The 14,474-nt window shown below is 39.3% G+C and overlaps 1 protein-coding gene across 3 annotated transcripts in view; it reads right to left on the bottom strand.

Moving 5' to 3' along the window:
- Positions 1–9,340, bottom strand: part of LOC121930628 (sodium- and chloride-dependent betaine transporter-like) — a 64,060-nt gene extending 54,720 nt beyond the window's left edge. For all 3 annotated transcript variants that reach the window (XM_042467211.1, XM_042467212.1, XM_042467213.1), the window contains exons 1-2: positions 9,114–9,340; positions 2,805–2,939 (exon numbers count right to left, since the gene is read on the bottom strand). In XM_042467211.1, the coding sequence (XP_042323145.1) occupies positions 2,805–2,939; positions 9,114–9,306 (328 nt within the window). In that variant the 5' untranslated portion in view covers positions 9,307–9,340. The remainder of the gene's footprint in view (positions 1–2,804; positions 2,940–9,113) is intronic.
- Between the last annotated feature and the right edge of the window lie 5,134 nt (positions 9,341–14,474).

The raw sequence follows: 14,474 nt of genomic DNA, 5'->3' as shown, positions 1-14,474 counted from the left end.
AAAATTGGATCTTTTTAAACTACAGCTTGTAGAATACCTAGCCACCGTGGCCTGTAGCTGCACAGAGACTGGAGATTCTGGGAATTGTAGTCACCCTTCAATAACTTTCCCAAGCTTTGTTTCAAAGTGACATCATGACAGGTATATTAGGTTCAGTATACTAGGGTATACTAAGTTCAGGCAATTCTTGGCAGACCACCAGCACAATCTAAGAAGAGAGCCACACATTTGTTAGAGGAGCCAGTAGGTTGTAGTCGCTTGAGTGTCAGACTCCAGAAGACAAAGGATCAAATCCCCACTTGGTGACCTTGGGCAAGTCACACTTTCCCAAGAGGAAGACAAAAGCAACCCTCTCTGATTAAATCTTGCCAAAAAAAAAACAGTGATAAGTTTGCCTTAGGGTCACCATAAATCGGAAGCAAGCTGAAGGCACACAGCAACAACAATGGTTTAGAGAGAGAATAGAAAGGCACACTTCAGATCAGTAGGGACCTCCCATCTTCTCTGAGAGATGAACTATACCTCCTGAGAGACCCATCCTGTCTTCACTTTGATGCCCCTTGTGTGTATGTGCCTTCAAGTCACCTGTCAACTTATGGTGAGCCCATGAATTTCATAAAGTTTTCTTAGGCAAGGAATACTCAGAGGTTGTTTTGCCAGTTCCTTACTACAGCTTCAGTATTTGTTGCTAGTCTCTCATCTAAGTACTAACCAGGGCTGACCCTCCTTAGCTTCCAATATCAGATAAGAACTGGTGCCTTTAGGGTATTACCTATGCAACAATAGGTGGTTCCTTTGTGAAAAGCTCATAGCTGTTACATAGCAAACACTGGCATCTATCCCCTACTAGTAGGGATGGTCGTCAGCTTGGATTGAGACCCTGTTTTCTAATAGGCAAACAACCTAGGATACTCACAGAAATCTTTAACCCATTTTTCACATTTATAAAATGTAGCTATGGAAAAATCATTAAGAGAGGAAGGGATAGCTCTGTTTTTTTCTACTAAGCTGCTTTTCCATTAATATCCCCTTAGCTGATTTTTAACTCCAGAAAGGGAAAATGTAAGGATACCTGTGTCTCATCAATGTGTGAACTGAAAAACAGCACTGGAGGGTTGAGAGTTATAAACACGGTTGCCTTGCACCACTTTTCTACAGCAGATGGCAGCCTTCACAGCCACACTTTGTATTTTATCCCCAGCATAGAGAACAGTAGCTGAGGGCTGAGAAGGTGGAGGAATTTGTTCCATTTGCATTTTAATGTGAGCCTACATAATTCACATTCCCCAAGCCAATATAAACTAAACTGTAGTTACCATACATATGTGCTTTCCCAACTTTTATAATGCAGTTCTCCATTTTAAAAATTATGTACAAATATTATATGATAATATTTTTTTACATGCCACATGCTAGGAGAAATTGATCCACAAAATGTGCTTTTTAGCTAACATTTTGTACATAAATATATTATAAGAGATACACATTAATTTTGGTTTTACTTTTTCAAAAAAAATTAACTAGTGAATCAAGGAAACAAAAATGAGAAATTTGCAGAAAACAAAACTGGCAACTTCACCCATCCCTAGCTAAGGGAGGATAATTTTAGTAAGAAAAATCACCTGACAGGAAAGGGTTAAGAAATGTCTCTCTCAAACTGTTTCTGTTCCTGTCTCTGTCTTCCATGTTAGACTGCAGCCTCCATGGCTCTGTTTGGTAAAGGACACTGATAGGGGACCTGTAAAAACTCAAAGTCTGGAAAGTTACCTTTCAGCTACAGTTCTCAGAATCCCTAGCATCATGGCCATTGTGGATTCTGGAAACTGTAGTCCAAAGGAAACTTTTCCATATCCTGGGAAAACTATATGCAGCAGAGCATCACATACAGTTTGGGTCTGAGGTATTCTCCTCACAAGACATATCTGATCTCAGTGTGCCAGGAATGCAATATTCATATTGCAAAGAATAGAGTAGGATTATGTGTCTCCACAAATGGTTTCTGTATGATCCCACCTCAAGGAACCTGCCACCCAGTTGTGCTGATGTCAGCAATCAGGGAGAAGGAAAGTTGGAAATATTGCTGCTTCTTTTTCAGCACACTCTGTCTGTGTTCCCTGACTAAGTTGAGAAGAGCAGCACCGGTCCTATCATTAGGCAGTGTGAGAGCTGATTCAGGTAACAGATACTGGGGGATGAGGACACATTAGAAACAGGATATCAAGAGGACAGAGATATATGATCCATGCATCCTGCCCTAAGCCAGCTCATCTCCAGTACTGTGGAAGACACGGTCTTATTTCTTGTGTTGAAATATGAGTCAGCTACCAGTTTGGTCAGAATCTGTACCAAAACCAGGGAGACACAGCATATCTTTTGCCTCAGGCAACTAAACATCTTGGGCCAGCCCTGCAAAAGAACTATCCTGTGTAGCCAGTGTAAACACAATATGCTGCAGTGGACTGGATGCTAAAACTCCGAAGCCATTCCTAGTATTTGGAAATGTAACTTTTTACATTAATTTCCCAGCCAGTACAACTACCAGAGAGGGCTTGCTTCCCTGACCATGACTTTGGCTCCATCTTTTGGCTGCTGCATGTTGAGTACTAGTTCTGCCCCTGCTAACAAAGTCACTTTGGAATGACTCACACTTTAGATTCAGGCTATATTTTTGGAACAAGTACGTGTTCGGCACCTGGCTCAGAGCCATGCCTTGTAGTGGGAGAGCTCGGAGGGAATTAGATCAAAAAGTACACCTAGTGTTTGATGGAAAATTACCAAGAGTTTTCCATGTACTACCAACCTACCTTCAAAGATAGGACAGATCTTTCTCCAGGCAGTGATTCCCCCTTGACTGGTATATTGCCCAAGTGCTGTCTCTAAGAGGAAGACAGGAATCCCACAGGTAAAGAGGAAGATGAGGTAAGGGATGAAGAAGGCACCTGTAAACAAAGAGAAGGTTTATATGGAGCAGAAACAAATTTGTTTTATTAATTTTTTTTACAAAAAGCAGGAAGAAAATAAACGCTCATGCTGGGCTAGATTAATAATCATACTAACTGTTAACTGGGCACCCCATACAATTGGGTACATTAATGGCAGGACCAGCTCTACCATTAGACAAAGTAAGGCAATCACCTCAGGCAGCAAATGCTGAGAAGCAGCCACAAATTGCCACAAAAGACCTGTGTGCTATACAGCCTCCTTGGGCACCCTAAACCAGTAGCAGCAGGACATCAGTTTGTAGCTACCATGCGTTTCCTCCCCAATGTCTCTATGCTACAACATCAGGGTGAAATCATGGTCCAATCAGGAGATGTTGGTGTTTTCTCAAGCCCTATCCCACATATTCTGGTTTACATGCATAAGAATGCAAAAGTATATTGTAGCATCTTTGAGACTAACTGAGAGAAAGAAATTTGTAGCGTAAGATTATATGCAATTTGCTCAGAAATTATTTATTTGGAGGGGGTGAGTAGCAACATTTTAAGGTGATACCAAATGGTTCAGGATGGTGAAAACCCAAGTGAAATGTGAAAAACTCCCAAAAGATCTTTGCAAAGTGAATAGATAATGAGAACTGCTACAATATTACTGTTATTGTTGTTGTTGTTATGTTTTTTGCTATGTATTGCTATGTTATATTTCTTTATTATCTTATGTATATTGTTATTATTTATTGCTATTGCTTTGTATTTCCCTACTGTTGTAAGCCGCCCAGATTCCTAGTGATTGGGCGAGGTATAAATAAATTCTATTATTATTATTATTATTATTATTATTATAACTGAATTTGCAAAGAAGGTCCTGTGTAGGCTTTTGCACACTGAAAGGTGGCCAGCCAGGACAAAGATCATAGAATCATAGAATCGTAGAGTTGGAAGAAACCACTAGGCCATCCAGTCCAACCCCCTGCATATAAAGATCTTGGGGTTATGACAGATAGCACCATGAAAAAGTGAATCAGCATGTGACAGCTGCAAAAGGGAGGAGGGAGGTCTAGAAAATGATCCAAAACAACAACAACAACCACTATCATAATTTCTATGCTGCAGCCACCTTTTAGAAAAATATGTATAGTTCTTGCTGTCCCACCTCAAAAAGGTCATTATAAAACTGGAAAAGATCTAACCAAAAGGCATCGGGGATGTAATATAAGAACAATTTATAGTATTATACAGAGTTTGCAAATCATTTTTGGTCTACACTCCCTTAGCCTGGCTGAGGTATGCTGTTAGGTATAGCCAGCAAAAATAATTTTTCCCATCTTCTGCTATAGTGTATAATGAAGAGAAAGTGAATAGAAGAGATGAGCCTTTGGATCAAAAGACATTGAATTTAGACTAACCTTGGTGTGATTGATGCAGTTCACAACATATTTGATCTTATTTTACTCTATTTTGTCAGTGTGGGAATGTTTCCCAAACTTATGAAAGCTTGTATAAAACAAGACGATACAAGCCAAAGGTAGCAGAGCCTTGAAATGAACCCTGAAGAGAAATGAATGTAATAATGTAATTCCTGGAGTTGTACTTGTATATATACTGCCACACGATGGAGAACAGGTTTATGCCAATACACTTTCTTATCCCAGTGCTTCCAGGGTATCTTAAGCCAAAATTGCTTTTTATGGTTGAACAAGGATTTGTTGTTAATTCCTGTCAAGGTGACTTTGGCTTTCGGTGACCCTATGAATGAGAGGGCTCCATGTCACCTTGTTATCAATAGCCTTGCTTAGGTCTTGCAAACTCAAGACCATGGCTTCCTTGATGGAGTCTATCTACCTATATTATGATCTGCCTGTTCTCATATTGCCTTATTCCTTGTTGTAGTAGTAGTCGTTGTGTGCCTTTAGGTCGTTTCTGATTTAGACAACCTGAAGGTGAACCTATTAGGGTTTTTCTTGGCAATATTTGTTTAGAGGGGTTTGTCTTGTTGGAATGTGAGTGTGCAGTCTTTCCTCGGAAGCACTTGGGAGGATAATCACCAAGCAACTGTCTCAGGGCTGTCTGTGCTGTTCAGGAATCTCCTCCTTCCCTCAGATGCCGATAAAACACACTGAAGCAAGCTTCTCTCCAAAGAGGCTCTTTAATCTTTCAGTTGCAATATATACAGAAAGCAGATCTCCAAAGCTACACATCCACCACCAACCAACCAACCAAAAAACCCCCACTGTACAATGATGCTTGGGCTTTTTGTACACCTTTGCCATGCGGCCACTAAGTCCAGCCTCTTCCCGCTGTGTCATCTTAATTCTTGTCCACCGGGCAAGATGACCATGTATATTTACAATAGTTTTCAACACTTCCCAGTGCTTTCTGGCACATGATGACCTTGCAGATACATCACATGTCCTGACCCAGCTGTAACCAATTCCTTGGTTATCAGACTGCAAGTGACCCATAGTTACCTTTGTCACTTCTTCTGCATCTGGATATTTTATATCAGGCTTTTATTCTCTAACAGTCTTTGCCTTCCTCTGAGGATGAGAGAGTATGACTTGCGCAAGGCCACCCAGTGGGTTTTCATGGCTGAATTGGGATCCAAACCCTGTTCTCCAGAGTCCTAGTCCAGTGTTCAAACCACTAGACCATACTTGCTCTCACTCTCCCCCTTACCAAGCATTATTGTCTTTTCTAATGAGCCATGTTTTCTCATGATATGTCCAAAGTACGACAGCCTCAGTGTAGATTTAGTCATCTTGGCTTCCAGGGAGAGTTCAGACTTGACTGATTGTCTTTTTGATTGTCCACAGTATTCTCAGCACTCTTCTCAAGCAGGTTATTCTCAGCACTCTTCTCCAGCACCACATATCAGATTAGTTGATCTTCTTTCTGTCTACTTTCTTCACTGTCCAGCTCTGACATTCATACATAGAGAATACAGTGGATTGGATGATTCTGACTTTAGTGCTCAGTTGTATATCTTTACACTTTAGGACCTTATCCGGTTCTTTCATAGCTATTCTTCCCAATCCTAGTCTTCTTCTAATGTCTTGACTGCAGTCGCCATTCTGGTCAATATTTGATTCAAGGTATAGGAACTCTTTAACTGAGTTTGCAACACCTGAGCTTTCAAGACCTGAGCAAGGCTATTGATAACAGGGTAACTTGGAGGCCTCTTATTCATAGGGTTATCAAAACTCAAAGTCACCTTGATAGCAATTAACAACAAATCCTTATTTAACTATAAAAAGAAACTGTGGCTTAAAATGTTCTCAGCCAATGTGCCAATATCATGTAATCCATTCCAGTAGTATTTAGCAATCCGGTAAAATGGGACAGCAAACCTTGAGGCACTTCCAATAATTTGGAAGGGCTCCTGAAAAAAGTTTGGGAGATACAAACATTAAGCCTCTTCTCATGGCTTTATCACATGGTTGATGAAGCAAAAACCAAACTGTCTCACTGGCCAGTCTGAAACATTTTGAAATCCTACTGTACACAAATTTTTCTACTGTACACAAACAAAAAATTTCTTTCTCACTGGCCCAACACCTTCTAAAGATATTTACATAGGTTTTTAATAGTCGCATTCCATTTCCTAGGAGAACCTAAATTTGCCCTCCAGGGAGCTGTGTCAGGGCCAGCAACAATAATTCTGACTAAAACTCATTCCCATGGCAGATAATTAAGTACAATGTCTAAAGATCAGCTTCCTTGGTGAAGTGCCAGGCATATTAAAGAAATAAAGAGTCAGATCGCAACTATTTTCTCAAAATGGCTTTAACTATAGATGATGGGAACATGAGGCCAAAGGAATGTAGAGATATATGCTAGGGTTTGGTTCCAAGATCCCCCATGTATACCAAAATCCGTGTATGCTCAAGTCCCATTAAATATAATGGCATAGCAAAATGGTGTCCCTTATAAAAAATGGAAAATCAAGGTTTGATATTCGAAATTTATACTTTTTTGGAACATTTTCAAACCGTGGATGCTTGAATCCGTGTATAAAAAAATCCGTGTATAAGAAGGGCTGAATGTATCTTCACCCCTAGCTATTCCAACACCGAGCCTAGAGGAATATATTGTCCATACACACCATGTGTAATAAGCTGTCTGTACATGAATCCTTTCAAAGCATTGGTTTAGACTGGAGTAAGCAAGCTCTTCAGGTTTGGTGGCTATGTTTTCACTGGAAACCAACTAGGGGCTTCCTCCATATGCCACAAGCTCTCACCATTGCTGCTGAACTCACATCAGCACTAAATGTTTTTATTTTTCATTTTTACCACCCTCCACACAAAAAACAACCCTCCAAACAAACCCATAAATCACATGCAACAAACACAGCTTCTCTGAAAGTTTAATAGTATACACGTTACCTGTCCCTAATTTAGATTGTAACAAATATGTACAGTAGTTGCTGGTCATTTGTTACGAGGCATTTATGTATTGCTTCAGCTGTGAAAATAACATTTTTCTCCCAAAAAACACACAAAGCCCCATATATTACTGTGAAAATGCATTTTCCTCTAATCATCCAGTTTGTGCATAACTGCTATAAGAATTTAGATGCTCAATTATCATGATGAAGACCTACTGGATTGTGTCTGATTGTTGCCACTCATATTCTCTCCCTCCCTTCTCACATACATACACACTATGCCTTTTCAACAGTTTTCTGTAATTATGGGGAAGTGTGAACACAACAAAGATTTCATAGACATGTAAAAAGATAGCAGTTGTAAATAAAACTGTGTGGTCATTCATATTTTGATTTATTTCTATTTATTTATTTATTTATTTAAAAAAATTATTATAAAACATAAAATTTCAACATCCATATCCACATAAAACAAAACATTGCAAACAACCTATCTAAACATAGATTCCTATTCTAAACCATAAAAAATTACACCTTACAAAAAACTTCCTTTTTTTCCAAGTTTACCTGATTAATTTTTAATATAAGTTTTTCTCCCTATAAATTAACATGTCTAGAGTAAGTTTTTTCCATATAATTTAAACTGAACCTTCATTATTGTAATTTGGTTTTCCCAAACCTATATATTTATATATTTTACAGATTTTTACAGATTTTATTAGTCCAGACCATTGTTCCAGTTTTGTCTCCATTTCTTTTCTAAAAAACAAATCAAAGGATTCTAGTCCTTTTTGAATTTTTCTATAGGTTTTTTTTCAGTATTTGTATTAGTTTGTCTATTTCCATAAAGTCAATCACTTTTGCCATCCAGTCTTTTTGATCGGGCGTTGTTTTTTCTTTCCATTTTGAAGTGTACAATAATCTAGCAGCTGTTGACATATTTATTTCTATTTATGAGGTGTGTGTAAATTGTAAGATCTAGCAACTATTTCCATTCCCTTTTGGAATTCTGAGTATCAGACCCCACTCAGGTTCGCAAACTGAATGTGTCTAGAAGATCAATTCTGGGTGGCTTTTAAGGTTATTTGGGGCCTAAAATGGACCAGGGGAGAAATAGCCTTTAAAGAACTGATCACATCCCCTAGAAATTTTGGCAGAGGCAGGAGGCCAATTAGCCATTTTATGCCCAAATTATTTTGAATTGGTGGGATACACTTGGGATGCATTAGGAGCCACAAGTGGTGCATGGGCCACACACTTTGTTCACCCAGCATGTGGCCTCCAAGTACTACAGGATCCTATCTACTGTATTATCTTCTCCCTGAGACCAGTAATTCTTTGAAACAGCATCCTTAGCAAATTGGTGACTGTGCAAATCTCTTCTCTTTGTTTGGATAAGGACAAATATGCATTAATTCATAAGAAACTGTATGATAAGACTGGGGATTACAAATGGAATTGAGCTATGATTATTTGTTGTAAGATGTATGGTTATGTTTTTAGCAGTTTTATATGGTTTTATATGTTGGAAATATTGGGAATAAAAGATTTTGATTAGTTGCCTAATAGTTTCTAAGCTGACCCAACATCTGATAGATTTATTACTAGTTTCTTACTTTTACCTAGTAAGTGTTATTAGTAAGTATAGTAAGTATTATTTCAATGAGAATACTGCATGGTTCAACATACTACAATATTTCATGTGCTTCTGGAGTGCTGTTGCATTAAGACCAGTGGTTACAAGCAAATAAATGACTTGGAAAAATTATGAAAAATTGCCTACTTACCACCTCCATTCTTGTAACAAAGGTAAGGGAACCTCCAAACATTTCCCAGACCAATTATCTCCCCAGCAACAGATAATACAAACTCCACTTTGTTGGTCCACTGGCCCCTGTCCTGTAGCTCATCCTCTTCTTCTACCTCTGGTACAATCATGCTCCCATTGGGTTCTGTATCCCATGTTCCTCTGCTTTCCATAGTTCTGCAGCATGAAATGTGACAGAGAACAGAGAAAGGGATTTATCACATGATTACTCATTATAAAGAAATCATTTTTGCTTTATCACACATTAAAACACCTCACATTCTTTCCATCTAAGATGGGGGGGTTGAAAATGTTGGTAAATTCTTGAAAAAACTGAAATTAAATTAACCTCCCTGTGCAACTGACAAAGTGATTAGGGATATATGTTTCCAACATGAAAAGGATTACATTTTGTTATCCTGGTGTTAAAGATGAGGGGTCTCTTACCAAAAATAGGCCCGGATGGACAAATTGATCAGTTTTGTTTTTGCCTACAATCATGTTTTTTTTTTTAAATCTCAAATTCTCTCTATCTCCAGTATGGCAAAAAGCTGTAAATTTTAGTCAATTCATGGCAAACATTAATGGAGATGAACCTCTCGCCCTTTTCTAATTCATATCAAACTAGTTAATTCATTTATTTGGGCTATGAAGTACTGGGCATATCAGAATAACCCACAAACATAAAATTAAATACAGTTAGACAAAATGTAAAGACTTAACAAAAGTAATTTCCCTTCCTCAGCAAACACATGATTATCCAAGACACACTTGTCTGAAAAAGAGTAACATACAGCAACCTCCCACTCCAGCCAAGGTACATAATACCCAAAACTAGTGATATTGATTTGGTACCTAAACAAAAAAAAGTCCCACAAAGGGTCTCCCGCCTTTACTATCAGTAAAAATACAACTGTAATCCATACTAATGAATACCTGTGTCTGTGTGCCTCCATGACTGTTGAAACCTAGACATGTAGAACTTGGGAGGCATTCTAAGGGCACCCTAAAAGCATGTACTTCTGGTTTATTTATTCTTCTATATGTTTCAATAAGTTTTAGTTTCTTGAAATCTGTCTGTAGCTTGCAGCAGCATCTTCAGTCACGAGATGGCAAACTCCCCTAACCATCAGAGAAAAGGCTGTAGTTTGTCCTAACAGTGGCACGTTTCAGATGCGCAAAAAGTACATACTAGGTACTTACTAGGGTTAGGAAAGGCGCCGCCATTTTGACGTGCCGGACGCTTAGCATCTGCATGTCCCCCTGCGCTTGCGACGTCACGAGTGCGCTATTTGTGCACTCGTGCGTCACAACCGCGAAGCAAAAAAAAGCCGCTTTTTGCGGCTTCTTTTTCCAGTGCCAGGAAGCCTCCCCATTTGGAGGCTGAGGCTTCCCGGCAGCGGAAACGGAGGCGGCAGCAGACCACCCTTTTTGGGCAGTCTGTAAACCACCATATTCACTGCAGTGGTCCTTCAAGCAACACCATTATCCAGAGGCATGATAAGAGAAATAAAGTACCAGCTACCACTGTAGCTTCTCTCTAGACAATCCACAAACTCTGTCTAATAGAGCTGACCTTGCTATATGCACACACACAAAAACACACACCACCTCCCATGGATTCATCTCTCAATTATATACTTTCTCTTTTTCCTCATCACACCTATTCCTTTCCCTCTATCCCAGGCTCCAACATCCTCTGCTCTCTGTGATGAGAATTAATTCTGTTTTCAAGTTTCTATTCTTCCATTATGAATGGGAACCCTTCCTTTAATATACAATTTGCTTTCTGACACTGACTTCCTGTTCTTTTCATTGACAGTCCTCCACTTGCTACACTAAGAATCTATTCTGCCCCTTGTCAGACCCATTCTACTACTCTCAGATAGCAAAGGAAGTCTTCTTCGATTACCAAATCTGTTGCAAATAAACCATATGGCTAATCTGCTAAGCAAAGTGCAAGCTCAGCACAGATGTTCAGGACAGATTCCTTGTCAATGGCATCAGCAACTATGTTCCATGGGTTGTCAAGTGAATTGGAAGCCAATGCTTTGTAATAGGACCTGTCTTAAACTATCTCTTTTCTGCATTCCAATTTGCTACTCCCAAATGCAAATCATCAAGCATAACAGAGCTTTTGCTCATGCTTATTAGCCATGTCATTATGGGCCCACAGTTGAAGATCTAGCTTCAATTTGTTTGCTTATTAGGTATGACAACAAAGGAAATCTACATAACCAACTTGTTTTTATTACTGTTTACTTAACACATGGTGCTCCTGGTGTTTAACACAGTGCTTAACACAGTGCTCATGGTCTGAGCATTTAAGCAGGCATGGGCAATTGTAGTGGAGTATGGGAACAATTTTCTGAGGCTCATAACAATGCTCCCAACTGAAAAGAACAAAAGCAGTAGAGGCTGTGAATCCACTTGCAGTTTTTAAAGAACAAGCATTTTTAATATTAAACTGTAAATGGGGGCTGCAACCTATTCAAAAAAAAGAAATTACTTCTCAATTCAACTTTTCTTTTGGATTAATACAAAGTAGTCCAAGGGTGCACCTACACTGATGAAAACAATCAGCCTCACCTTACATTGTTCTGCTCCACAGGGACCCCCCAGCAACCCTATTACGTCTACACATACAAAGTACTCCAAAATGATACCAGCAAAACCTGCCACACAATCCCCCTTAGGGAACTCACTTCTTTTCCCTTCCCAGCATGCATCAACCTATCAGCTAATAGCCCTTACAGGTTGCTTGTCAATCTATTGGATCCACTCTAATTGGATGCTTCCCCATCCAGTACCCTTTCCTTCTTTATCACTCCAAAGAGTGAGGGAGAGAATTTCAAATACACATACGCACATGAGAGAGAAAAGCAAAATAAAATTGCATTTTATTCAGTTTTTAAAATGAAAATGTCCAGCCATTATATTAATGAATTAGCGATGAGGGATTAGATTGGGACATCTCTCCTTCTTCCTCTCCCCACCCAAGTTTTGTGTTCATGTTTACTGCATTTACTCCCCCCCCAATCCCCCCCCCCCCCATGATCATTCACTTCTTCAATGTGCAGAGATCTCATACACTCCCTCCCCCCATACACACATTGCAGATCTCCACATGAGCAAATGAGTGATGGGGGGAAGATCAGAGGAGGGGGAAAAAGCTAAAAGCAGTAAACATGAATGAGACAGCTGGCCACAGGAAGGAAGAGGGAAGGGTGCCCTAATCCCTCGTCGCTAATTTTCTGGCTGGACATACACTGAAGCAGGAAAACATAGTGTCAACCTAACTAAAAAAAAAAAATGAGTTGGAGGCACACAACAACAAAGATAAATCATGGCTGAGTGCAGAATTAAACCTGAGTCTCCCTGGACATAGACTTCTAACCATACTAGTTCTGTTGAAAACTGTGACATATCCTAATTTATTTCTGCCAATTTGATGGAGAATATTTACTGTGTAAGATTACCTTCCAACCTATCTGACCTAAAGCTCCCAGCTTCAGAAGTACCTGAATGAAAAAGTTATCTTGATCCATTTCAATCTGATTTTAGGTATGGTTATGGAATGGAGACAGCTTTGGTCACCTTAGTGGCAGATCTATCACAGCAACTAGACAGAGGGAATGTACCCGTGTTGGGTCTGCTGGATATCTCAGTGGTTTTTAAAACCATTGGTATTATCCTGGGCAATGTAGCTGGGATGGGATTTGGAGGCACTGTTTTGCAGTGGCTCCATTCCAAGCTGAAGGGACAAGCCCAGAACATGGTGCTAAGGGATTCCTGTTCAACTCTCTGGCCATTATCCTGTGGAATTCTCCAGGGCTCTTCCGTGCCCCATATGCTTTTACATGACACTCTTGGGAGAAGTCATCTGGGGGTTTGGAGTTTGGTGCCACCACTATGCTGATGACATCTAATTCCATTTCTCCTTTCTATCAAGCCAAAGAGGCTGTTTTTATGCTAAACTGCTATCTGACATCAGTAATGGTCTGGATAAGAGCAAATAAATTGAAACTTAACCAGACAATGATGTTACTGGTCAGGAAAAATGTACATCAGGGATAGGGATTCAGCCTTTGCTGGATGTGGTTTCATTCCCTCTGAAGATGCAGGTGCATAACCTTTTGTGTGGCTACCAGTTTAGTCCCAATGTAATCTCCATAGATCCCCCCCCAAAAAACCCTATCTGGTTGTTTTTAATAATCCATATTTCCACTTCACAGCCCCTCCTCCAGCAAAATTAACTGTTTTCACCATAGTCCTCACCTGGACATCCCTGTGATAGGATCTTCTCAGTGGCTCCGTCTAGGCACTGAAAAACCCTTCCTAGAGATGTTACAATGGTTCCTTCTTTGCAGTCCTTCAGCTGGCAAACATCTTTTTCCATTCCAACAGGTTTTTGAGAACTGAAGGTTTTTAAATGGCTTTTAAATTTGTTCTGAACTGTGTTTAACATTTTAAATATTCTTAAATTGGCTTTAGTGTTATTAATAGTTTAATTTCATTTCAGTGTTTATCTTTTGTGTTGCTGTTTTTTCATTATATTGCACTTGTTTTAATTTATAGGACATCTCAAGTCCAAGCTTTGAGGAAAAGGTGGGATATATGAAGATGATGGCAATGATGTTGATGCTGCCATGAAACAGCAAAAGCACATATTAGAAGTAGATAGTTTCAAATAACTAAATAAAATAATTCCTTTCCTCAGTAACTAAGGTATAACTACAGTACATTACAATTGTAACTTAACAAGGAATAAATAGCTTTACTCCTTTTGTAAAGAATAGCTTCACTATATTTTTTGTGGGTTTGTGGCCATGTTTTAGAAGAGTTTGTTCCTGATGTTTCGCCAGCATCTGTGGCTGGCATCTTCAGAAAATGTTGGCATGTAAGTGAGTGGGGTACATTTATACTGTGTGACCCTGGGTCAATAGCTTCACTCCTTTTCCAACTTAACTGTAGCTTCTGAGTTATTTTTATAGTTATGAGACTGTGGCCTCACTAACGGATGGTAGAGGAATGTCACATATTAAGTGCTGGTTTGTGCTGTGTGTCATGCAGCTGCCTTGTGCTCTGTTACATGTACTTGAACTCGTAACAAGGTGGATGGGACAAGAATGTGTTTTGCACCACTATGCATAAGCTCATAGCATTCAAATATATATTTTAAGTGCTGTAAGCAAAAATGTTTTAGGGATTTTTTTTCCAGAAAGGGGGAGAATTAAAATTGTAACAGACTGGCAAGTAACTACTTTTGGATACTGGTAGTACAACAGCAACTAAATATTTTTAAAATTAACTTTCCACAAGAGAAGATTATAACCTAGAT

Source organism: Sceloporus undulatus, chromosome 5, assembly GCF_019175285.1.
Source record: "Sceloporus undulatus isolate JIND9_A2432 ecotype Alabama chromosome 5, SceUnd_v1.1, whole genome shotgun sequence".
In the NCBI taxonomy this organism is placed as follows: Eukaryota; Metazoa; Chordata; class Lepidosauria; order Squamata; family Phrynosomatidae; genus Sceloporus; species Sceloporus undulatus.
The sequence above is the reverse complement of the archived record's forward strand: the minus strand, read 5'-3'. Positions and strand labels throughout refer to the sequence as shown.